Genomic DNA, 24,473 nt, shown 5'->3' on the forward strand with positions numbered 1-24,473 from the left:
GGTTATATATAGAGATTATTTTTTTAATTAATTGATTTCTTAGAGGGAGAGTAAGAGAGAGAGAAACATCAATCTGTTGCCTCCCGCACACATGACTGGGACTGAGCCCACAAACTGGGCACGTGACCTAAGAATTGAACCAGCAACATTTTGGCACACAGGATGACATTCAACTGAGCCACATGGGTCAGGGTGATCATAACATTATATACTGTTGAGCTTGATTTGCTAGATATAAGAATTGTAAATTGTAAATTCTATGTTCATTTTTTTTTCATTTGTATCCTGTGAGATTTTATGAAGTTCTGGGACTTTATCCAACTCGAAGCTGCAAGTTAGCTGTTACTGTTTTGTGGGTAATGGCAGAAGACATGAGATTCCTGGGACACAAAAAACTTGCTCTCTCCCTCTCTGAAATCAACAAAAATATATTTTTTAAAAAACTGATCAGGATACGGAGGAACTGGAAAGTTCAAACTCAAAACCCCGAGGGTCCCCAGCTCTGACAGGGCCTGGGTTTCAGGCACATCCCCTCACTCTGCCCTCCAACCTTGGTGGACCAGGCCATGGCTCCCCAGATGTCCTTTCACTGTATGGACAGGACAGGGAGTGGCAGCTGGTCTGGTCTGGAGCCTACATCCCATAGGCCACACAGAGTCAGGAGAACAGGAGCCAGAAATGAGACTCATTCATCCACTCTTCGAAGTTTACTGAGTATCTGCCCATCAAGCACCAGCTAGGATTCCAGGGGCAAGTAGGTCCTGTCCCAGCCTCCTGGAGCCTGTACTTTAGTGTTGATGGGCGGTGGTGGTAAGACAATATACAAGCATGTAAATTATATTGATAATTAGCATAGACAAAATAACATAAAGGAACAGATACCTCACCAAAAAATATGCATGAATGACAAAAAAATTAAAATATGCTCAACATCATTAGTCTTGTTCAATTATTTCTGATTCTCTTTAGAATATAGGATATTAACGTCTCTTCTTTAGCTTAAGGCTCTGGTTGTTAAAAAAAAAGAAAGAAAAAAGGGGGATAACGTGGAACAAACTGTGGACTGATTCTTTTTTGAGGTGTCCTTTGAAGGAAACCTAGTATCTCAAATTCACAGAAATGGAAAGTAGAATGGTGGCTACTAGGGGCTGTGGGAGGAGGACATATGTTGTTTAATGGATATATTGTTTCAGTTCTGCAAGGTGAAAAGATTCTGGAGATCCATTGTACAAAAATGTAAATATACTTAAAATTACTGAACCATCCTATATAATAAAAGGGAAATATGCAAATAGACCCAACAGCAGAGCAACCACTCAAAGCATAATATGCTAATGATATGCTAAGGCTATTCAACCAATTGCTATGATGTGTACTGACTACCAGGGGGCAGATGCTCCGACCAGTAGGTTAGTTTGCTGCTGGGGTCTGGCTGATCGTGACTGAGTGAGATGGGCCAGACATGCCCTGGAGCCCTTGCGCAGACCCTCCCTGGCCCGATCATGCACCGATGGGGTCCCTCAGCCTGGCCTGCATCCTCTTGCAATCCGGGACCCCTCGGGGGATGTCAGAGAGTCAGTTTCAGCCCGATCCCACAGGCCACTCCCCTTGGGAGGGCGCCAGATGCAGGGCTCATGGCTGGCGAGTGCTGCTGAGGCAGCACAAGCCTCTCCTGATTGGGATTGACTGGGCGGCAGGCACAGTGGGGCCGGGATGAGTGGGGGTGGCAGGTGGGAACTGAAGGTGGCATTGGACTGCAGGTTTCGGGCTGATCCCTGCATGCCACCCAGAGGGGCCCCACCCATGCACGAATTCGTGCACTGGGCCTCTAGTATATTTTAAAATGCTCAAGCTGGTTAAAAGAAGTATCAGACATTTAATATCAAGATGACATGGGGATTTTATTTTGTAGAAAAGCAACATCTAAAGAATTCCACAGACAGCCCTAGGATGTCTAAAGTACTATACTGTATATAAACATGTCATAATGAAAACACTGAAGCACTGAAAGATACCAAAGTACTTCCTGAATCCAGAAGTCAAAATAAACTCAGTATGGTTTTAACATCCTTTGCTCAAAGTCCTAACACGCTGACATTTGGTAAACCAGGTAACTATCCAATTATAGCTTTGGGCAGTACATAACTTGGTGATGTCTAAATCTTCTGTCAATACAGAAACTTGCTCACACTCATCTAGTATATCTCCACACAAATATTTTAAAATTTAAATTTCTTGGTCAAGTGGTATAGTGTTTGAATTAATTAATTATATTTAGATGTTTCCATTATAAAGTTAAATGAACAACTAAATTAGTAAAAAGTGCTTACTGTGGTTTTATGGGAACATTAATACTCTGACAAAAATGTTTACACATGTGCTCTATACTAATATTGCCTTTTTAATTTAAATCTAAATTTTCCTTCTATTTTACAAACACTTGTGTGATTTTTTAAAAAATAAATTTATGCCTTCTTAATCCTCACATATTTTTTGCCCCTCTTTATTTCTTAACTTAAATTCAGTACAAGCTTTATTGGCATCTTAGGCTTCGTGAGTATTCTTACTCCTGAACATGAGCAGTTCTATGGAGTCCTAAAATCCAGCATGGGAATTACTGTTAAATTAGTTCTAGAAAAAAACATTAAAGACATTTTTCTTGAAATATGCAGAACATTCATGCCAAATCTCTTCTTTATACAATAGACTGGTAAAACTGGTAAATTGCATATATAGATTATATTCCCCAAATAGAATAACTTAAATATTAAAATGTACCTTTAGGTTACCACCATAACTGACCTTATAAGCATAACAAATGGCAATATTCCATACAAAAATCACAAAGTCCACTTACTTTAAATGCTGAATATCACAATAACTACTCTCATCTCCCTATGACCTATTCAAACTATAGACAGCATTTTTTTAAGCTACTCTACCATTTATACCCTAATTAGAAATTTATACGGAACACAATTTTATGTTCAAATATGGAAATAAGCAACATTATTCCAAATCCCAAAAGCATCCCAGCATTCTGTAAAAGGAAATATCCCCAGCGGCTACATCCATGGTCACTAGCATCATTGTGCAGCATCTCAGGTACCTTAGAGAAGAAAAAAAAAAAAAAAGAGCAACTTTAAGTTTTCAAAACTACAGATTAGTTTTTATAAGCCTTTGCAGGATAGTTTATTTGTACTATATGTAGCTGGATATACGGAGTCAATTCCTTAAAACAAGACCACATACATACTGATTCTCGCTAATGTCACATAGCATTTCCTAGCAGTTTAATTAACAATGATTATTTACCATCTGCTTAGCAAGTCAAATTTATATTGGTCCCATTTGCTCCTGCTTCATGCCTATATCTGAACAGAATATAACCTATGGCTTATCTGAGTTCAGATATATGAAAACCTTACACTATATAAAATAAAATTTTAGTGCCCTGGCCCATGTGGCTTGGTTGGTTGAGCATTGTCCCATGCATCAGGAGGTCCTGGGTTTAATTCCTGGTCAGAGCACATGCCCAGGCTGCGGGCTTGAGCTCCAGTAGGGGACGTGCAGGAGGCAGCTGATCAATGATTCTCTCTCATCAATGTTTCTCTCTCCCTCTCCTTTCCTCTCTCTCAAATCAATAAAAACATTTAAATCAAAATGGGGTAGATATTTCTCTGTATCCTCAGACACATTAAGCAGGATAAGAATGTGCTTGTGATCAACAATTCAGAAAGATAAACTCTAAAGGAACTATATTTTATATTCTACCTTGTTGAGTATAGGATGACTTATCACTACTGCATTCAAATCTAAAGCCTTTTTAAAAATAAGGTTTCCCTTAAGTTTCTCTATTTTATTGCTAGTCAATACTATAATTTGACATCGTAAAAACTTACCATATCAACCAGAGCAACATACATGAATAAGCCAGCAGTAAGTGCAAATATCCACATAGAAACATTTTCAGCATAATGACCAATGAAAATTCCTGTTGCCATTCCAAGATATGCCAGCATGGCTGACAAAGCATTATAAAGAACAGCCTGCTTAACAGTCATGCCAGCCTTTAGTAAAACAGCAAAGTCACCTTTAACGAAAACAAAAAAGGGGATTAAGTAATTGAAAAATCATTTTAAAAACACATATCTGTCTTTGCCCTGGAAAGTTCTTAATAGTGGTTAGAGCGTTGGCCCATGGACTGGAGCAGCGGTTGCCAACCTTCCGGACCTCACGGGCCACCAATGGTCCGCGGACCACCGTTTGTTGACTGCTGGACTGGAGGATCTCTGGTTCGATTCCCAGTCAAGGGCACAAACCTGGGTTGCAGGTTGGATCCCCGGCCCTAGTCGGGCACGTGCAGGAGGCAACCAATTGATGTGTCTCTCACATCTGTTTCTCTCTCTCCGCCCCCCCCCACCCCCCCCCCGCTTCTACTCTCTAAAAATCAATCGAAAAAAATACCCTTGGGTGAGGATTAACCAAAACAACAAACAAACCAAACAAAAACAATAACACATACCCAAAAGACTTCACAGATTTAAGAAATTACCTAAATTTTTTTAGAAATTATCTAATTTTTAAGAGGAAAACAACAGTGTAAATCACTCTAACACCTCTATACACTAAGATTTTTTTTATCCAAAGTTTTTCTGAATGCTCCCACTTTGTTAATGAGTGATACAAACCTACTATTACTATGCTCTTACACTGTCTTTAAGGAGCTTATAATTGGCCATAAACTGGAGGACCATGGAGAACACACATGAAATGATCAGCAAATGATAAAGGCAATTTATAATTAAGAGCTAAAGAGTCTAATGTTCTAGTTATACAAGGAGAAAATGAGATACATTAAGATGGGAATACTTAAGGCTTCAAGGAGCATGAAGGATCCAAAACAGAACATAAACCAGATGTTGATTATAAGCACTGAGCAGGCAAGTGGGAGGCCTTCTGAGTGGCAGAACACATGCCAAGGAATAGAATGAAAATAGTGTCACGGTGTGTGCAAGTGTGTGTTTATAGGGAAAAAACAAGGACATGACCGGATCCAGAATAACTTTGGGAAGGGGTTTTTCTTCAGCTCCAAAGAGATTCTCTCTGTTAAGGAAAGATGCCTCATTTGATTCCCATGGTCTAATTCATACTGTGTGTATGAAGAAATGACCACTGAGGTGTCAGTATGCTGGCATAAGAAAACAGTAGGGGAAGAGAACGTGAAAGGAGGCCCAGGTACCTCTTTGGCAACCCCACATAAGCAATTGTGTAATTGTACTTATAGGGTCAGAATTCTGGCTGGAAACAAACTTACATTCATTAAGAAAAGAAAGCTAGCTAGGTTAGCAGACTTAAGAGAAGACATAAAAGTTATGAGGAAGCAAAAGCTAGTGACACTCAGACAATTTAGCCATCTGGAAAATACCATTTATATGGTTCTCTTACCTAATTCATGAGGCAACTCGTGACAAAACACAGCAACAGAAGTACTTAAACCACTCGATAAACCCTCAGTGAAAGCAGCACCTGTGTAAAAATCAACCAGAAAAAGACTGACTACATTATTTTATGGGTGTGTTTCTGAAAAAAAAAAAAAAAAAAAAATCTTACCAGCATACAAAATGAGGTAAAAGAAATAAAACGGATTCTGGTTGTGAATAAACAGAACTTTCCCAACTGCACTCTGTATCTTTGTAAGTAACCCCAGATTACATTCAATTAAGTTTAAATTTGCAATGGAGCACATGCTGGTATGATTAAAAAGGGACAGTTCCACTATGCATTATAAAAACCTGAGAAGTAATTGCTACCGCATCAAACACTTATTTAAAAATATAAAATAAACTGATTTAAAAGGTTTAGAAAAAACTCATCAGTCAAGAGTACAAATTGTTTTACTGGCCTCAGAGGAATTCACTACGTAATCAGACTTATTTACATTCATTCTTTCACTGTCTCATAAAAAGAGTCTAAGACAAATAGCTCTCCTCCTTTTAAAAGCTAACATATTATACAACTGGTCATGTATAAACCATGACTTAGTATTTGAGTATTCTCTGTTGCTTAGGTTGTGCATAATACATAGAGGGGGAAGAGCACCAGGCTCCTAGGGAGCCAAGGCCTGGGCTCATCTCAAACAGTACTATCTCCTTGGGCAAGTGGTTCACCTTGCCAGGCCTCAGCTGCCTAATTTATAGCTATTTCCATGGTTCCTTTTAGAACTAAGTTACTAAAATTTGTAAGTACATATTCTATAATCTCCTATTTGTGGTATAACAATTTAATAGCAAAAACTCTATAGTTCTTTGGATAGAGATTGGTAACTGAACTTATCAGATATAGAATCCTTTATAGCATGAAAGAAAAGCTGATAGAACAGATTCTTTTACTTTAATAAATACTGTTTATATTGCAGATAAGAGAACTTAAATGAATAGGGGACAAAACTCACACATGCTCCAAACACATTGGAACCTGATCTTAAGACCTTGCAAATTAAAACAACTTTTGTTAGTTACAATATAGGTAAATGGAGAAAACACCGCTCTTTTCACTTTATTATTTCACTGTCAAAGTAGCCAAAGAAGAAACAACATTTTGATAATCAACCAATAAGAGGCAAATATGTAGATGTGTACCAATTGCTAGGCCATCGCTGAAATTGTGCAGGCCATCTCCCATTATCACCATCCATGCCAGTGTGGCAATGCCAGCATCTTTCAGCTCTTCCCGAGAGTAGCGCTGACTGTGACTGTGGGGGTGGTGGTTTTGGTGGTGGTGGTGATGAAGAATATGATGGTAGTCATGATGGTGGTGAATGAGATCATCTGACTGGCCCAGTGTATCATGGAAATGCGAGTGGCATTTATTCTTGCACCCTTTGGGTACATATTCATTATAGACTTCCTGTGGATGTGCATGGGCTATCATGACCTCTTCTTCTTCCAAGATTGCTGGCTGCTGAGAATCAAAGTGGGAGGGCTCCTGTGAGTCTGCTCGTAAATAGCTTTCAGGCCCTGGGTATAAACAAAAAGGACACATTTCAAACATTTCCACTGACAATTAAGGTAAAAAAGATCTTAAAATGGAGCAACTCTCTCCCATATACCTGAAGGTCTAAACATTAGAGTATTAGTATTATTTTTTTAATATATTTTTTATTGCTTTCAGAGAGGAAGGGAGAGGGAGAGATAGAAACATCAATGATGAGAGAGAGAGAATCATTGATCGGCTGTCTCCTGCACGCCTCCTACTAGGGATTGAGCATGCAACCCGGGCACGTGCTCTTGACCGGAATCAAACCTGGGACCCTTCAGTTGCAGGCCAACACTCTATCCACTGAGCCAAAACCAGCTAAGGCCATTCGAGTATTATTGATGAAAAAAATTAATAGGTTTTAATGCATTTTAAAAATTAAATAGTCTCACATATTAAGAATAGATTTTAAACATTAACCTTCAATAACTACTCCTCAGAGCCTCCTTTAATTTCTTCTGCCTCCTTATAAACAACCTACTCACTGGCAATTAAAAAATGTATGAGTCAAAAAAAAAAAAAAAAAAAAGAGGGACATGGTTCCATCCCTTCCATAAGTCCAAAAAGAGCAATGAGTTCTCTCCAACCCTCAGATTCATAAGGACTTACGATCATCTGCGTCTACTTTCTCCTCATTTGTTGAAAGTTGAGATTCATACTTGGACAACCGCTTCTTAATCTCCTCGTCATCATCATTTTCAGTTTTTTTCTGATTCTAACATAGCAAGGGAAAGAAATACTTTAATGGGGATCGAGCCAGTGACCCAGGCATGTGCCCTTGACCAGAATCGAACCCGGGGACCCAGCGGTCCGCAGGCCAATGCTCTATCCACTGAGCCAAACCAGCCAGGGCAGAAATAAATACTTTAAAATAGCTGGTTTGCTTATGCATACAACTTTAAATAGACACTTAAACAAAAGATACAGAAAAAACCTGCCGAGTAACAAACCTTCATTGGAATAAAGGCCACCTAAAAGGACAAGGCTTGCATTTAACTTGCACAGGACCCAGCAATGTGTCCTAGGCACAGTAACTGTTTAAAAAGTGAAGAATCTGTGCCTCAGTAATATGAAATGCAGAAGAATCACACTCATCTTTATGAATGTCCCTGAGGTCATCTACTCTAAGTGTGGTCTTACGTAAGCAGCACAGTATCCCCTGGGAGCTTGTTTGAAATGCACAATCTCAGACCTAATGAATCAGATGGGGATTTTAACTAGATCCCCGTGACTCACATACACATTAAAATTGAGCTCTGCCTCAGGTTATCAATTTAGAACCAGCTAGAAAGCATTTTCTTCAGGCATTTAGTAATCTGCTAACCAATGCTAGGTTTTCTCCATCTCTCTTTTGTATGCTGAAAATCCGGACTTCCCATACTTTTTACATCCTAAAACTATACTGTGACACTGCTATGTATTTATTATTATAACTAAAATACTTTTCATATAATATAACACCATTAACAAGCTTTCTCTTTTGAAACAAATCTCAGCCTTGAGTTTATAATTAGGGTTTTAACCACTATGCTTGAGATACTGCTCTTATCTCTGAGCCCAAGCAGGTCACTGTTTAAACCAGCGGTCGCCAACCTTTCGGACCTCACGGACCACCAGTTGGCGACCGCTGGTTTAAACAATGGTACTGACTTATATAGAAGATAATATTCAAAATACTAAAAATGTCACACAAAAATTACATTATTTGTAGTACCTTTGAATATGACTTAAACAATCACTATTATACCTAAGATTTCATTCTAGTTCTGACAGTGTATAAGATATCTGTACATTCTTAGGTTTGTGGATGAAAAAGAGGCTCTATAATAAATCTGACAAGTGCAGTGACTGAAAGTAACCTCACAGGATAATTGATCTGGTCATAAATTTCTAACTGGGAAGGTTATGGTCTATAACTTCCCTTGTGAACTGTTACCTTTGCCTTAAGTAAGCCCTGTTCATTGTTTTTGTACATCTGCTAACACACCTTTGAAATGCCTTTTTCATTCCCTTTAGGAATGGAACCAGAACCACCTCAGGAGAGCACATAATCTTGTCAACCATCCTGTATTGAATCACAGATATTTCCTGGCCTTGCTCTTTCACTTCAAGTAATCTTCCTTACTTCGCTCCTTAATTCCAAATGCATAAAAAAAATTGCGAGCTCTCATTCTGGGAAGCATTGTTCTCAGTCTGATGAGATCCTGCTCCCAGGCATGTCCTGTTTGGCTCAAATAAATTCTGATAAACTCATAAAAATGTTCACAGTTTTGTATGTTCTTACGTCAACAGGTTGTAAGAATTTTTAAAGGCAAGCACACACACAAATCTTTATACCTACCCTTAACACAATACCTCAAACAGAGGAAGTATTTAAATATCTGTGAACATAAACAATTCAGGGTATTTTAAATAACTTCACTTGATGCTTCATTTCTTGTTGGGCAATGACTCTCTCTTGAGAACTTACAGATCTTAATGAATTCCTTTATTCCTTAAGTATTAAGGGCCTATAATGTTCCCTTGCTAAGCACTGGCAATACACGTAAAATAAGAAACAAAGGGTCTCTGTTCTCAAAGAGCTTATCACCTACAGGGAAGGCGGAGGCTTTACACAGATAATGATTACACGATTCTTTGATTGCATTTACAAAGAAAAAACACAAGAGTGCTCCCAGAGTGTATAACAAGACAATACCCCGTCTCAGGACAGGCTTCCTCCAGAAAGTGATATTTGCATCAAGACCTAAAGATGAGCAGGGGTTTGCTGGGGAAGGGTGAGAGAGACAGTATCCAGGCAGGGAGAACAGCATGTAGGAGGGCCAGGAAAGGGCCAGCCCATCTTTAACAGAAACAAGGACAAGGTGGTTGGGGCCTAGTAGGTTAGAGACAGGGTGGCTAGAAATAAGGCTGGGCAGCTGAGACCAGACAATGCAAACTGGTTATACTGTAAGAGTTGTGGCTTTGTCCTACAAGCAATGAGAAATCACTAATGGAGGGATTTTAAGTAGTGGAGTCCAACCTCATTAGATTTTCATTTAAACAAATCACTCTGCCTGGATTAGAAGACAAAATAATGTCAACATGTCCATTAGGAGGCAACTATTGTCACCCAGGAGGGAGATAAGGATGGCATGGACTAGAATAGCAAGGAAGATGGAGAGAAATAGAAAAATTCTAGATATATTTAATATAACTAGGTTGAACATGAGGAGGGAGAGGTCATTGATGATTCTCAGATTTCCAGCATGAGCAATAACCTTTACTGGCGGAAAGTTTGATGTTGAACTGTTTTAACTGTCTAACTACTAGTATATCAAGTATGAAATGTAAACCTAATTTTAATAGAGATTTCAGATTGTCATAGATGGCAAGTAACCTAAAACTATGATATAAAGGGGTGCAGGATGGATATCTGAAGGAAAATCCTAGGTAAAATGTTCTGTTATGGGTCTAAAGAGCTCTAAATACCATGTAATGAATAGCTTTTTTTTCTTTTTAAAGAACCAAATGAGATTAAATAAGATCTGGATGTCCTTGAAAAGAGACACTCAATCTAAAAAGAAAGAGGACAATGTTGGCAAAACTCCCATCTAGAAATTATGTTTACTTGCTGTTTAATGTTTCTTATACATTCAACAACTATTTTTTTTAAATAAACTCTTATGTGCCAGTCACTATTCTAGGAATTGGAGATGTAGCAGTGAACAAGACAAAGAGGTCCTGGCTCTTAAGAGCTTACATTCTAGTAGAAGCTATTCTAGTTTAGAACAGGGATTATCAAACTTTGACTACAATCCACAGTAATATATACACAGTAATATATATATATACACACTATACTGTAGTATTTTTTTAAAGCATATTTTTATTGATTTCAGAGAAGAAGGTAGAGACAGAAACATCAATGATGAGAGAGAATCATTGATCAGCTCCCTCCTGCATGCCCCTCTCTGGGGATGTGCCTTGACCAAAGAACCACAACTTTCTGGCTCATAGGTTGATGCTCAACCACTGAGCCACGCCAGCCAGGCTATTGTTGTATTTAAAAACATGGATACAAGATTGATTTCACACTCACTAATAGGTTACAAGCTAGAGTTTGAAAAATATTATTCTGTATTAAATCCTAGAGAATCTATCATGTTAAAGTGTCAGGTTAAACAAAAGTTATCTTTAACTAAAACTTAAAAACTAAATTGAAATTATAATGCTCAGCCTGGCTGGTGTGGCTGAGTGTTGACCAGGAGGTCACAGCTCAATTCCTGGTCAGGGGGCGTTTCAGAAGCAGCCTATTGATGATTCTCTCTCATCATTGATTTTTCTCTCTCTCCCTCTCTCTTCCTCTCTGAAATCAATAAAAAATATATTAAAAAAATTATGTTCAATACATTATGGAATTTGAAACAGAAAAAAGGTAAAACCAACCAACAAACCCCCAATCCTATTCCCCCCCAAAACTAAAAATGACCTTTTATTTTTTTTACTTTTTAAATATATTTTTATTGATTTCAGAGAGGAAGGGAGAGGGAAAGAGAGATAGAAATATCAATGATGAGAGAGAGTCATTGATTGGGTGCCTCTTGCATGCCCCCTACTGGGGATTGAGCCCACAAGCTGGGCATGTGCTCTTGACCGGAATTGAACCCAGGACCCTTCAGTCTGCAGGCCTATACTCTGTCCACTGAGCCAAACCGGCTTAGGGCACCTTTTATTTTTTTTAAGTTAAGAAAAATTCCAGGTGGGTTTGGGGGACTGGGTGGAAAAGGTGAAGGAAGTAAGAAGTACAAATTGGCAGTTACAAAATGTCATGAGGACATAAAGTACAGCACAGGGAATATAGTTAATAATATTGTAATAACTGTGTATGGTGCCAGGTGGGTATGAGAATTATCGGGGATCACTTTGTAAATTATATAATTATCTAACCACTATGCTGTATACCTGAAACTAACATAAAATAATACTAATATAAAATAATACTGAATGTTAACTTTAATTAAGAAAAAAAAGTGTCAAAAAGCCTGGGAAGATCACACAAAAATGTAATAATGGTTGTATTACAAAAATGTAATAATGGTTGTATTAGAGTGGTGCACTACAGGAAAATCCTATGTAATAAAACCCTAATATGCAAATCAACTAGATGGCTGGTCGTATGATGTGCACTGACCACCAGGGGGCAGATGCGCAACGCAGGAGCTGCCCCCTGGTGGTAAGTATGCTTTTACAGGGGGAGCGCTGCTCAGCCAGAAGCTGGGCTCACACTGGCGAGCGCAGCGGTGGTGGTGGGAGCCTCTCCTGCCTCCGCTGCAGGAAGGCGGTAAGGAGCGAGGGGTCCCAGACTGTGAGAGTTATGTCTGACTGCCTGCTTAGGGAGCTGGCCTAAGCTGGCAGTCGGAGATCCCCTTAGAGGTCCCAGACTGTGAGAGGGTGCAGGCTGGGCTGAGGGACCCCACCCCCGCAGTGCACGTAACTTTGTGCACCGGGCCTCTAGTATTTTTCTCAAAAATTTTCCAAAAGTTTTCTAATGAGCATGTTTTATTTTGATACTTTATTCTAAAAATAAATTAAAGAAATGTTTTTCAGAAAGATTAATTCCAGAGAACATAAGGAAATAGGATATTGCCTCAAACCAGTCCAAGACCAATGGGAACACAGATGATAATTTCCTGAATTAAGAATGAATAAAATGCCCTGGCCGGTTTTTCTTAGTGGTTAGAGCACTGGCCTGCAGATCACAGGGTCGAGGTTCGATTCACGGGCAAGGGCACGCACCTCGGTTGCAGGCTTGATCCCTGGCCCAGCCCGGTTGGGGCATGTGTGGGAGGCAACCAACTGATGTGTCTCTCTCAGAATGATGTTTCTCTTTCTCTTTTTCTCCTCCCCTCCTCTCTCTAAAAAAAAAAAAAAAAAAAAAAATCAATGGAAAAAATATCCTTGGGTGAGGATAAAAATAAAAAAAACAATGAATAAGTTATTCTTATTTCACTTCTTTCCTCTAAATTTAGGTCCAGCAAAGAGAAGATCCAAGATTTGCACTTTGAAAAAACACCGCCCCCCCCCCCCCCCCAAAAAAGTATAAAAGCAAACAAAACCAAAGCACAACAAAGGGAAAAAAAAAAAAGATTTGCAATTTGAGATTTTTGTGAATGTAAACTCCGTAAGGGGAAATATTCCCAGGACTGAGTAGAAGGCTGCCTTCCTTTCATACAAGCACTTGTTTCCCACAGTGAGCTCTATGTTCAGTGAGAATAACTCTGCTAGTTTTCAAATGTCCTTATGAGTTATAGCTGTTATTGTAACTATACAATTTAATTACCTATTTCTCAAACTATGTGATGATGGTGAGAATAGTTAATTCTATGAAAACTTAAGTTGAATGCATTTGAAAGTCAAAGACAAGTTGCTTTAAAAAAAGGGCTATCAAATTATGTAAAGTGACTACTGTCTACAATTTTTAAAATTTCTGAAATCTAAATTCTACACTCAAACTATCCTTACAAGTATGTAACCTCTGGCTCAACTTTAGACAAACCAAAACTGAAGATTGTAGATGAAGCATCATGGCTATAGAAAAAAAAAAAAAATCATCACACAGAATCTAACTCAAAGATAATCTTGGTCAACATCAGGAGTATACGAATGTTCTAAGTTAAATTAAAATGTCCAAGATATGTACATGTAATTTTTAAGAGTCCCCACTGGAAAAAAATAAAAAGTCGCCACTAAGTTAGTCTTTAGAGTGACTTGCCTGGTCACATCAGATAAGAGGCAAATAACCACAGGCAACTCAAAGTTATTTTTACCAGAAATAAAGAGTCTACTGTTTGGTGCCGGAAGCCAACTCCAGCATGACATAATTGCAAGAGTTTCATCAAAAGGTTGATGGAACTTGGGACTCAACAAGGGCTGAGTCACATATGTTGTCACCTGTTGGGAATGGCTGAGGACATTTCCCCAAACCTGAAAAGGATGATTGCTTGCTGCCAGACAGCTCAGGGCATCTTAACCTACATGTTATTGCCTCCTACTGGCCAAACACCTGAACAGCCGTAGGCAAATTCTTCCAATCTGACAATGGATTTTTGTATCTAACCCTACCCTTTGAAGTATATATCTTCACCTTGCCTTAGGACAAATTGTGTTAATAAATAGCAAGGGATGCCCTGGCCGGTTTGGCTCACTGGATAGAGCGTCGGCCTGGGGACTGAGGGGTCCCAGGTTCGATTCCGGTCAAGGGCATGTACCTTGGTTGCGGGCACATCCCCAGTAGGGGGTGTGCAGGAGGCAGCTGGTCGATGCTTCTCTCTCATCGATGTTTCTAATTCTCTATCCCTCTCCCTTCCTCTCTGTAAAAAGAAAACCAATAAAATAAAATAAAAAAACTAAAAAAACCCTAAATAAATAGCAAGGGGTCCTGAGACAAAGAGAACTTAGTTTCTTTAGCTAGGCTCCTCTGACCCTCAAATGCTTTTCAAAATTATGTTTCATCTCTGGACTCTTTATTAAGTTACACACAGCTCTTCTCCAGATTGCTGAACCCTTTTAGATGCCGGAATAAGAACCCTGGTAGTTTGGCTTCATACTATTTTCTAGAGGAAATTTACAAAGATCGTATCTGTGAAAGCCACATATCCTTTCAAAAAAAAAACTGAATAACTAGCTACTGGGTGAATAATTAGAAGTTAATCACATAATCATATACCAATGAATATTGATGGTATATCCATGGTTTTTCTTAAACCACTTTACTGGGGTATGATTGAGATATAAACAGCTTTACATATTTGATGTATACTACTCAGAGAGTTTGGGGAAAAGTATATACACATGAAACCATCAGGGCCATAATCATGAATCTTCTCATCTTCAAGGATCCACTTGTGCCCTGTTTGGTCATTTATATAAATGTTTATCCTTGCCTTTCTCACCCTCTCATGAGTTTGAAGGTAATTCTGAAGATAGAGAACTCCAGCATTAGAAAGATACAGACTTGCTCTCCATTAATGTCTCTCAGAGCTAAAAGTATCTCAAAAATACTCAACACCTCTCAAACAAAGATCATATACCCAGGACAAGCTCTGCTAACAGTCTAGTTAGAATACTACTCTAAATAAATGTTTGATGCATAGTAAGTACTTAGTATACTTTTTCTTACCTTTTTCTTCTTATCTTTGAATTGCTTGATCAATGTGAGTACATGTTCAACAAGAAACATTAAATACAAGCCTCCCAGAGCTGTTAGACCCTTCCATGTGGAATCAAAATAGGTACTTTCTTCTATGTTTTGAGAAGACAGATAACTGAACAGTGGCCCTCTCTTCATTTCCATTGCTGTTTCTTCATGGCTGTGACTATGGTGGTGACTTGCATGAGACTAAAAGCAAAAACAACATGTGTTTTATAAATTCACTAGTTACACATGTCTGAAAAACTGGCTAAGATAAGGTCAAACTTGAAGTAATTCAGAATTGGGCAATTAAAAGGATACTTTGGAATGAGGGAAATTTAGGACATTAAATAACAGGGAACTGCCAGACTTAATAGGTCTGTAGAGTTTACTGCTTCCACTCCTCGCTGAAAAGCTCACACCACTGTCATCAGTGTGCTTACAAGAAGCCCAATCTGTGTAATGAGCCCTGGCAAGTACCTGATCCAGGGGCTCTGGCCAGTGGCCTGCAGGAATGCAGCAGAGACTATGTTACTTCATGTTAGGAAGTTGGGTGTGGCACATACACAGAGGACAGACTAGGTTCGGTGGTGAGTTACAGGGTATACCCCATGTACATGTCACTTTGTGCAGCAGATATTCCTGAACATCTGCCATTTGATGGTCAGGGAGTTTGTCACAGCAAAACAGCTCCCTTTCACTACTAGAGAAAGCATGATGAGATATGTAGAACTCTAGGAATAACGCCCCCGCCTCACACATACCTGCAAATCTCTAAGGGAAATTTAAAAAATTAGATCCAAATATTTTCTACCTGCGCACCTACCCCAAATATTTAATGGAAAAGTAAACTCACTTTACCAAACTTGTTTTACTTAAGAATTCACTCATGTCACCAAGTACAAATCTGTAAATACACACATTGACTCAACTCTGAAGAAAAACCCTCAAGTTTCTTGGGTAGACAGCCACATTTTTTATTTTTGTGGCAATTACACTAATATGTAAGCAGACAATTCACACTGTTGCAGACTGTCATAATACTAGCATCTGAGTAGAATCTCTCCCCTTTTATTAACTGGACCCCCCAAAATTAAATTAGTCTTTATAAAGAAAAGCAAAAAAACACACCACACAATGTAGTAAGATCAAGCACAGCTCTGGCTGGTGTGGCTCAGTTGGTTGGAGCATTATCACATACACCAAAAGGTTGTGGGTTCGATTCCCAGACAGGGCACATATCCAGGTGGCGGGTTTGATCCCCGGTTGGGGCTTGTGCAGGAGACAGCCAATCAATGTTTCCCTTACATCAATGTTTCTCTCTCTCTCTCTCAAATGAATAATAATAATAAAAAGATCAAGCCTCAAAATGCAGCTTTTGGTTACCAAATATATTTTAAAATCAACTCCTCTAAACCAAATTTCTTACCTTTATAAATATCAATACAAAGAATTCTAGTACAAATAAACAAAAAAGTATGTATATTTTCAATGTTGAATAATACAATACACTAATAGGACAAATTACCATACTTACATGTGGAAGAAGATGTAAAAAAGCATCACCACTCAATGTCCCAACAGCCAATGCCACAAGGAAACTCAGGAGAAACTTAAAAAACACCCGATTCATGAGAGGCACTAAAATAACACCCAGCAAAGACAGGAAACTGATGATGGAAATGGCTATAAAGCCACCAACCCAGGCTGTCAAACAAAAGAGCAAAGGTAAAAACATACAATTGATAAACTTTAAAAGAGAGACTTTGGAGTAGCATAAAGTAACTTATAACGTAGGCAGTCTTAAAGAAATACAAACTCAATAACCAACAAATGGGCTCAAATGAATAATTTGAGTGAACTCTCTAGGTGAAGAGCATAACCTAATGGAAAATCCTTCAGCTGGTAGTGAAAGAAGGGAAAGAAATGATAAAGATGAATTCTAGCTCATTTGGGAACTGAGCTTTCAGACTCCTGTAACACCTAAATTATGAAAGAGAAGAGGAATATGTTAAAGGAGAAAGAAAGGGAAAAAGAAAAAAAGGAAACCGAGAATTATTTCCTCAGTAAACAAAGCAATTATTTCTTCATTCTAGTTTTTGAGCACTGAAATTCTAGCCAGGGGTGAGGAACTTACAGCCGAGCCTTATAAGGTCTGGCCAGGGGTGAGTTTTTGAACACTGAAATTCTGGCCAGGGGTGAGGAACTTACAGCGGAGCCTTATAAGGTCTGGCCAGGGGTGAGTTTTTGAGCACTGAAATTCTGGCCAGGGGTGAGGAACTTACAGCCGAGCCTTATAAGGTCTGGCCATGGGTGAGAAAAGTCCAGTCAGACTTTAAAGGCCACCAGAGATGAGGACCGTCTCTAGAACATCCGGCCCGCAGGCTGTATAAGGCCTGTGAAATCATTTGGTCTAGCCCTGCCAAGGCTAGGAGTGAGTTAAATGAGCAAATATAACAGGCTAATTTTTTTTTCATTCTTTATTGGTTAAAGTATTATATATGTCTCCTTTTCCCCCCATTGACCTCTCACCGGCCACTCCCACCCTCCACATATGCCCTCACCCCCCTAGTGTCTGTGTCCATTGGTTATGCTTATATGCATGCATACACGTCCTTTGGTTGCTCTCTTATCCCCCGCCTTCCCTCTGAGGTTTGAGGGTCTGTTTAATGCTTCTCTGTCTCTGGATATATTTTTGTTTATCAGTTTATGTTGTTCATTATATTCCACAAATGAGTGAGATCATGTGATATTTATCTTTCTCCAACTGGCTAATTTCGCTTAGCATAATGCTCTCCATGTCCATCCATGCTGTTACGAAAGGTAAGAGTTCCTTCTTTCTTACAGCAGCATAGTATTCCATTATGTAGATGTACCACTAGCAGGCTTATATTTAAGTTGATAATTCTGTATGGCCAGCAAATGATTTATAAATATCCAAATGGCCCTGGCAGAAAATAGGTTCCCTAACCCTGCTCTATACTATAGCACAGCTTATCCTGGTTTGATTTATTAATAACAGACCAGAGCCCTGGCTGGTTTGGCTCAGTGGATAGAGTGTCAGCCTGTGGATCAAAGGGTCCTGGGTTCGATTCCAGTCAAGGGCACGTACCTTGGTTGCAGATTCAATCCCCAGTAGGGGGCGTGCAGGAGGCAGCCAATCAATGATTCCCCCTCATCATTGATGTTTCTCTTTCTCTCCCTTTCCCTTCCTCTCTGAAAACAATAAAAAGATATATTAAAAAAAAAAAAAAAATAACAAACCAGAATTGGGCTCCTAAACAGCAGAGATGAACTCTGACCCTTCTTCCCAAACAGGGTGACAATATAAAAAGCCAAAATTTCAGATAGCCCTTGACACTTCATGACCTCAGGCAAGTTACAACCTATGTTTTACTCATTTATCTATTTTTTTTTTAAAAGATAAGGCAAGTACCCCTTTTTAAAAGCACTCATTGGGTCTTTTGCTAATGACCCACGGAGCCCTCAAGAGAAAGGGCAAAGTAAACACTGCTTTTGGGTGAAGCAGCAGCATGTTGTGTTGTTTTGCTTCAATCGGTGGTGTGACAAGTTGTTAAAATAAAAAAAGATGAGGCAAGTTACAATCTAAGTTTTTTTTAGGGTCAGGCTAACATACTTGCTTTTTTCATTCAAGGCAGAATGATCTCACTCATGTGGAATCTAATGAACAAAATAAACTGATGAACAAAATAGATCCAGAGACATAGAAGCATGGAACAGACTGAGGAATCTAAGAAGGAAGGAGGGGTGGTGGGGTAGGTGGAGAGAGGATAACCCGGGAATTTATATGCATAGCTCATGGACACAGACAATAGTGTGGTGAAGGCCTGGGAGGGGCGGGTGCAGGGTGGAGGGGATCAATGAGAAAAAAAAGGGGGGACATATGTAATATTTTCAATAATAAAGATAAATTTAAAAAGAGATGTTATATTTGAATATGCTAAAAGTGAATAGGTTTTTGTAAATATAAAGAACACTAACAACATAAATGTATCTACTGGAAATTATTTTTACATAAAAAAACTCAATTCTACCTATTTGTAAAGAATAGGTCTTTGGAGGGATTTCAGCTTTCTTTTCACTCGTTGTATGAATCAGACACGATCTAGCATCAATTTGATTGATGATGGCTGGGCAGAGATAGTTGAACTCCATTTCATTCAGCAGAACCTGGATGCCCATGCCATGTGATGTGAGCAGCTTTGACGCATTGAAACACTAAAGAAAACAAAGCAGTGAAAAGCACCAAAAGGCATTCCCATTAGATAATCCAAAAAGTTGTTTGATGACACAATACCCTTTCCTTACTGAAGCTGCTTCTTAATTTTAGGTTAACACTGATTAAAATCAACTTTTGTTTTAAGTACTTCGGAATTTCTCAAACTACCTGGAGATATTATGTCATAATAGTGTTATCTCTCCTCTCTGCTTACTTCTAGGTAGAAAGTTACATCAGTCGCCTAGGGAGAAAGCCTTAAGTGAAATAAGCTTGAGGATAAATGAACATTCACAAGCCTGTTAACTCACTTTATAAACCTATTAAGGAAATGAGCTTTAATTTCGAGATGAGGGTCATTAGACATTGGCACATATGTTATTTTAGAACCAACGCTACTTGGCCTAAACAAGTCCAAAACATGTCATTCTTACAACAATGACCATACTTGCAAAACTTAGTTCAGTTCTGACTACACACTTGGCAAAATAATGCTCTACGAGAGACTATTAAAGTATGTACATTACTCTCACGCAGGGTAAAGTTGGTAATAAAAGCAAACCTATATTGGCAGGCAGCTGTTTCAACAATTTAATGAGATGACTAGTTTGAAGAGAATCTTCTGAGTAACCTAAGCTCCTTCTATTCCCCCAGAATTGGTGGTAGCAACTGTTTCTCATTGTCTGTAAAGTTATTTTAAACTCCACCAATTCTTGGTTAATAATACAAAGAACAAACTTTATTACCAGTGTCGCTAAGGGAATGACCATTCGTAGTAGTATCCCAGAATTAGAACAGTCATATGATGGCTTGCATGAAGTACTTAAGTTTTGCTTATTAACATGTATCAACTAACTCCTTGTTCTTGACATCTTTCAGTCAAGGCAAACTGAGTACAGCCTTGAAGTCTAATCTAGAAAAAACACATGAAATCAGAACTTCACTGCCCAGGCATTCACTTGTCCAGTATGTCATTCTTGGCAGCAGTTCCAATGACTTCACAAATCATTACAATCCCTCTGCAAGGAGGTATTAACGTTCTTGAATTCTTCAACCCCTTCAACCACACCTTTCCCTAAAACATGGATTCTAACTCCTACATTTTCCACCTCCAATTTTCTACTTTTTATTAATAATACTCGCCTTCTAAAAATAACTTTGATATCTGCTTTCTATACTTATTTTAAATTCTATATAGAAAAGTTTTAGCCCAGCTGGCATGGCTCAGTGGTTGAGCATCAACCTATGAACCAGGAGGTCACGGCTCAATTCCCAGTCAGGGCACATGCCCACGTTGTGGCTCAACCCCCAGCGTGGGGTGTGAAGGCAGCTGATCAATGATTTTCTCTCATCATTGATGTTTCTATCTCTCTCTCGTCCTTCCTTTCTAAAAGCAATAAAAATATATTAAAAAAAAAAGTTTTGAAGGCAGCACTATTCTTACTATCCTCCAAGTTTTTTTTCTTTTTTAAATCAGAAATGATTACAACATGGTAGGGACACTTTAGGCCAAGTGCCTTGCTGAGAAATTCCCTTTTCAGCAACTTAACCATTTTATTTTTACTTTAAACTCCTTACAACTAGAGATAGAATGGCAATGACAGAATAGACAAGCAGGCATATTGATTAAAATAAGAACAGCCTTTATCTTACCTCCTGAGTATTTGCATTTGTGTTTCTGGAATACATAAACTCCTTTCTGGGCTCACTCACAGATTCATTTGTTTTTCTCCTAGCGGGCCGGCTCATCCGGCTCTTTTCTGTAATACTGGGTGGAGTGGAACTGTTCACATCTTTAGGGAGCTTTCCAGGTTTTGGAGTTTCTATTGTCTCCAGAAAATGAGTTCCTTCAGAGACAGCATTATATACAGTTGAGGTCACTTCACTAGCACCAACACCATCTTTGATTAAAACATTCCTTCTACTACTGGCATGTTCTGATCGGCGAGATCCTTTCCCCTGGTTGTTTCTAGTGTCTTTACTGGAACTATCAGAGTCAAGGTCTGGGCAAAGAGCTTTCCGATTATTTTTACCGGAAGCAGCATGATTACGGTGAGAGTGATGCTCATGGTCGGAGTGATGCTCATGGTCGGAGTGATGCTCATGGTCAGAGTGATGCTCATGGTCGGAGTGATGCTCATGGTCATGGTGTAAATGAACTCTTTTAATCTTATCTATGCCTATATTCTGAAGTAACTTTCTGAACCCTTCAACTGACAAAGAATTATTTTCTCCATAGCGATGGAAAAGCTGCTGTAGATGATGTCGCTGGGTGGTAACTGCCAAATCAACATCAATGCCAGACTCCCAGTTTGGAATTTTCTCCGTGGTCTGAGGGAGAGCAGTTGCTGATTCTACTTCATGAAGGAGATTTGTGACTGACAGAGTGAAGGTCAGGATGAAGATTAAGGGTAAACTCCTCGCCATTGCACCTTCCTAGAGAAGACAGAGAAAATAAATTTTGTCTTCACTTCTATAATAATTTGAATTAAAAATTTCCTGCTAAACACTGATGTCTAACTCAAACAATCAAGGTCTATAAAACCTCATTTAGTGTGGACAGTGCAGTGTTAGGTACTGTGAAAATACACAAACAAGTGTCCTAGGCTCTACCCTTGCATTACCAAAACAAGAGAAATAACTGGAGAACTGTTGAGTGTTAAGATTCAGTAATTAGCCGAAACCGGTTTGGCTCAGTGGATAGAGCGTCGGCCTGCGGACTGAAAGGTCCCGGGTTCAATTCCGGTCAAGGGCATGTACCTGGGTTGCGGGCACATCCCCAGTAGGAGATGTGCAGGAGGCAGCTGATCGATGTTTCTCTCTCATCGATGTTTCTAACTATCTCTCTCCCTTCCTCTCTGTAAAAAATCAATAAAATATATTTAAAAAAAAAAAAGATTCAGTAATTAGCACTATACAAGCAATAGTAACTCAGACACTGGAGAGATCCATGTGGCCACAACCATATTGGCAACTCCTCACTGTGTTGAGAACAATGATTTAAAACAAAACTTACCTCGACCATCGCCATTTCATAAAACATTATTTTAACATCAAAAGGAGTAGATACAGCAATATCAGAATTACTCACAGTTAAAATTTTTCTTAAACTATATACAAATCAATTTAAGGCTTCTTTCCCCAGGAGCACTCTTCAAAGTCACCCAATTATGCCTCGGGATATGTTCTATGCATCCTCAAGTAGATGTGTAATTAAACCACACAGATGGGATCTTTTTTTTCCTATTCAAAAATGACATCGTTCCAGGTCAGTACATATAGACTGACCCCATGCTTTAGATGACGGCATAATAATTAAGCTCCTTAAGTTAAACTTCATTTGATCACAGATCATCACTCATCCAGACAAAGGTGTTTGGAGATAGAAATTGAGTTGAGCCTTGAAAAGCAGAATTCAGTTAAGCCGAGGAAGGTACAAGTTCATAGATGTGGATAGACTGGTATCTCAGGACCCAGTCAGTCGTCACCAAACTCTGGAGCGAGAGAGCAAGGGCCTGGGGCGACCTAGCTCTACCACTTTCTGCTGCTTCTCCTTGCACCAGGAAAAGCGGGCAGTACCCATGTCCAGGGTGACTGGGGAAACCACATGAACGGTTACATGGGAGCGCATGTTCCCAAACAATGTCGGCGGTGTTGCACAGCTGCTGATCAAGCCGGGAGCAGTGAAAATGGAAGTACCTAAGGACCATAGGGATAGGCTCCTGAAAGAACAATCTTTCGGACCTGAAGTTTTAATAGGCAAACGAGAACCAGTAAGAAATCATTCGCAGGCAGGGAGCGGGGTGGGTTGGGACAAGCACAGACGGAAGCGCTCGGGGGCAACTCCGCGCCTTTCTCCCGAGAGGATGCTGAAGGCGACCCAGGACCCGCGGGCGGACCTTCTTCCCTGCAAGTCCGCGAGTGTTGTCGGAAAAAAGCATAAAGAAAGGGCCGGGAGAGAGGCCAGTGGAGAAAAAGGGGAAGAGGGCAGATCACTATTTCCAAGGATTTTTTATTGTTAATACACGTTCCTACCTTCGAGTAGGAGATCAATAATACTGTTTCCCCAGAAAGTCCTCCGTTGGACTCCTAAGCCCATCTGGGCATCCTACACTGGGAAGTCCGACCCTCGCGGGCTGAGGGGCTCCCCTTTCTGCAGCCCCCGCCCGGACCTGCGGGACTCACCTCTCCGCGGCCTCGCAGTTCCACGTTCCGGCCCCGCGTGCAGGTTCAGTTCCCCACAAGCGGTCCGGAGGGCTCGGAACCGGCCCGTGCTTCTCTCTCTGTCTCGAAACCTCTACAGGGCACGGGGAAGCGGCAAGCTCATCGGCCCGGACGCCCCTCGGTCGCGGGGACCGCGGCACAGCCACAAGAAGCCGCGCCCCACGCGCCCTCGCCTCCCGGGAGCAGGACAATTACTAATGAGCGCGGCGCGCGGCGCGCGGCCGGGAACCACCGCCTCTGCCGGCCTGACTGCGGGACATGCGCAGTGAGGCTCAGAACCCCGTCCCCGCCAGCAAGTCCGCGTGGCCGCCTGTTCGCCGGCGCCGCGGGGCACGTAGGGGCGGGAGGGCGCGAAGGCGCGGCCGAGCGGACCGTGAGCGCCGAGACCGACTGGGGACCCTGTCTTTCTTCGAAGCCCTCCGCGCCCCTGCGCCACTGAGGCCCGAGACTCGCTGGCCAAGGCTCCCTCCTGGGCCAACGCCGCTGCTGCTGTGAGTCCGGGCGTGAGGGGCAGCGAGACGCTCCTGACGCAGCCCCGGCTCAAGTGCCACAGTCTTACTGGAAGGTCCTGAACCACTCCGTCCGGGCTTCGTCCTGGGGACCGAGGCCACGTTTGTGCGCAGGGCCACGGTCAGCAGACCAGAGGTGGCAGCGGCGGGGTACCGTGGACCAGAGGAGCCAGGGCGGGGGCGGAGCCTGTGGGGGCGTGGTCGTCTCCGCCCCGCCCCCGGCTGCCTCCGAAACGCGGTGCGGATCAGGCCAGCCGGAGGGGCGGCCTCGCGCGTGTTTCCGCTCAGAGGG

General features: G+C 40.6%; 1 protein-coding gene and 1 non-coding gene across 2 annotated transcripts; one reads left to right on the plus strand and one right to left on the minus strand.

The window, feature by feature from the left end:
• Window positions 1-1,856: 1,856 nt before the first annotated feature.
• SLC39A6 (solute carrier family 39 member 6) lies at window positions 1,857-24,330 on the minus strand. Its single transcript, XM_070421001.1, has 10 exons — window positions 23,634-24,330; window positions 21,102-21,884; window positions 19,267-19,450; window positions 16,749-16,918; window positions 15,200-15,418; window positions 7,648-7,753; window positions 6,642-7,019; window positions 5,449-5,529; window positions 3,903-4,093; window positions 1,857-3,109 (listed from the first exon to the last, which is right to left on the minus strand). The coding sequence occupies exons 2-10, from the start codon at window positions 21,873-21,875 to the stop codon at window positions 2,957-2,959; spliced, it is 2,256 nt and encodes a 751-aa protein (XP_070277102.1). The 5' UTR covers window positions 21,876-21,884; window positions 23,634-24,330; the 3' UTR covers window positions 1,857-2,956.
• Window positions 18,648-18,783, plus strand: LOC139014766 (small nucleolar RNA SNORA21). Its single transcript, XR_011472320.1, has one exon. It is a non-coding gene; the product is annotated as a small nucleolar RNA SNORA21 (small nucleolar RNA).
• Window positions 24,331-24,473: the final 143 nt, after the last annotated feature.

Source organism: Myotis yumanensis, unplaced genomic scaffold, assembly GCF_028538775.1.
Source record: "Myotis yumanensis isolate MYYU_CA2020_CCGP unplaced genomic scaffold, mMyoYum1.0.hap1 SCAF_7, whole genome shotgun sequence".
Taxonomy (NCBI): Eukaryota; Metazoa; Chordata; class Mammalia; order Chiroptera; family Vespertilionidae; genus Myotis; species Myotis yumanensis.

What these genes read in the sequence shown, in the direction of transcription:
- SLC39A6 (XM_070421001.1), bottom strand. Translation starts at nt 21,875, where the DNA reads ATGGCGAGGAGTTTACCCTTAATCTTCATCCTGACCTTCACTCTGTCA. An exon ending in GACCTATTCTTTACAAATAG is followed by an intron (nt 16,919 to 19,266) that starts GTAGAATTGAGT and finishes TTTGTTTGACAG; the next exon opens with CCTGGGTTGGTGGCTTTATA. An exon ending in TCAAAGATAAGAAGAAAAAG is followed by an intron (nt 7,754 to 15,199) that starts GTAAGAAAAAGT and finishes TTGCTATGTTAG; the next exon opens with AATCAGAAAAAAACTGAAAA.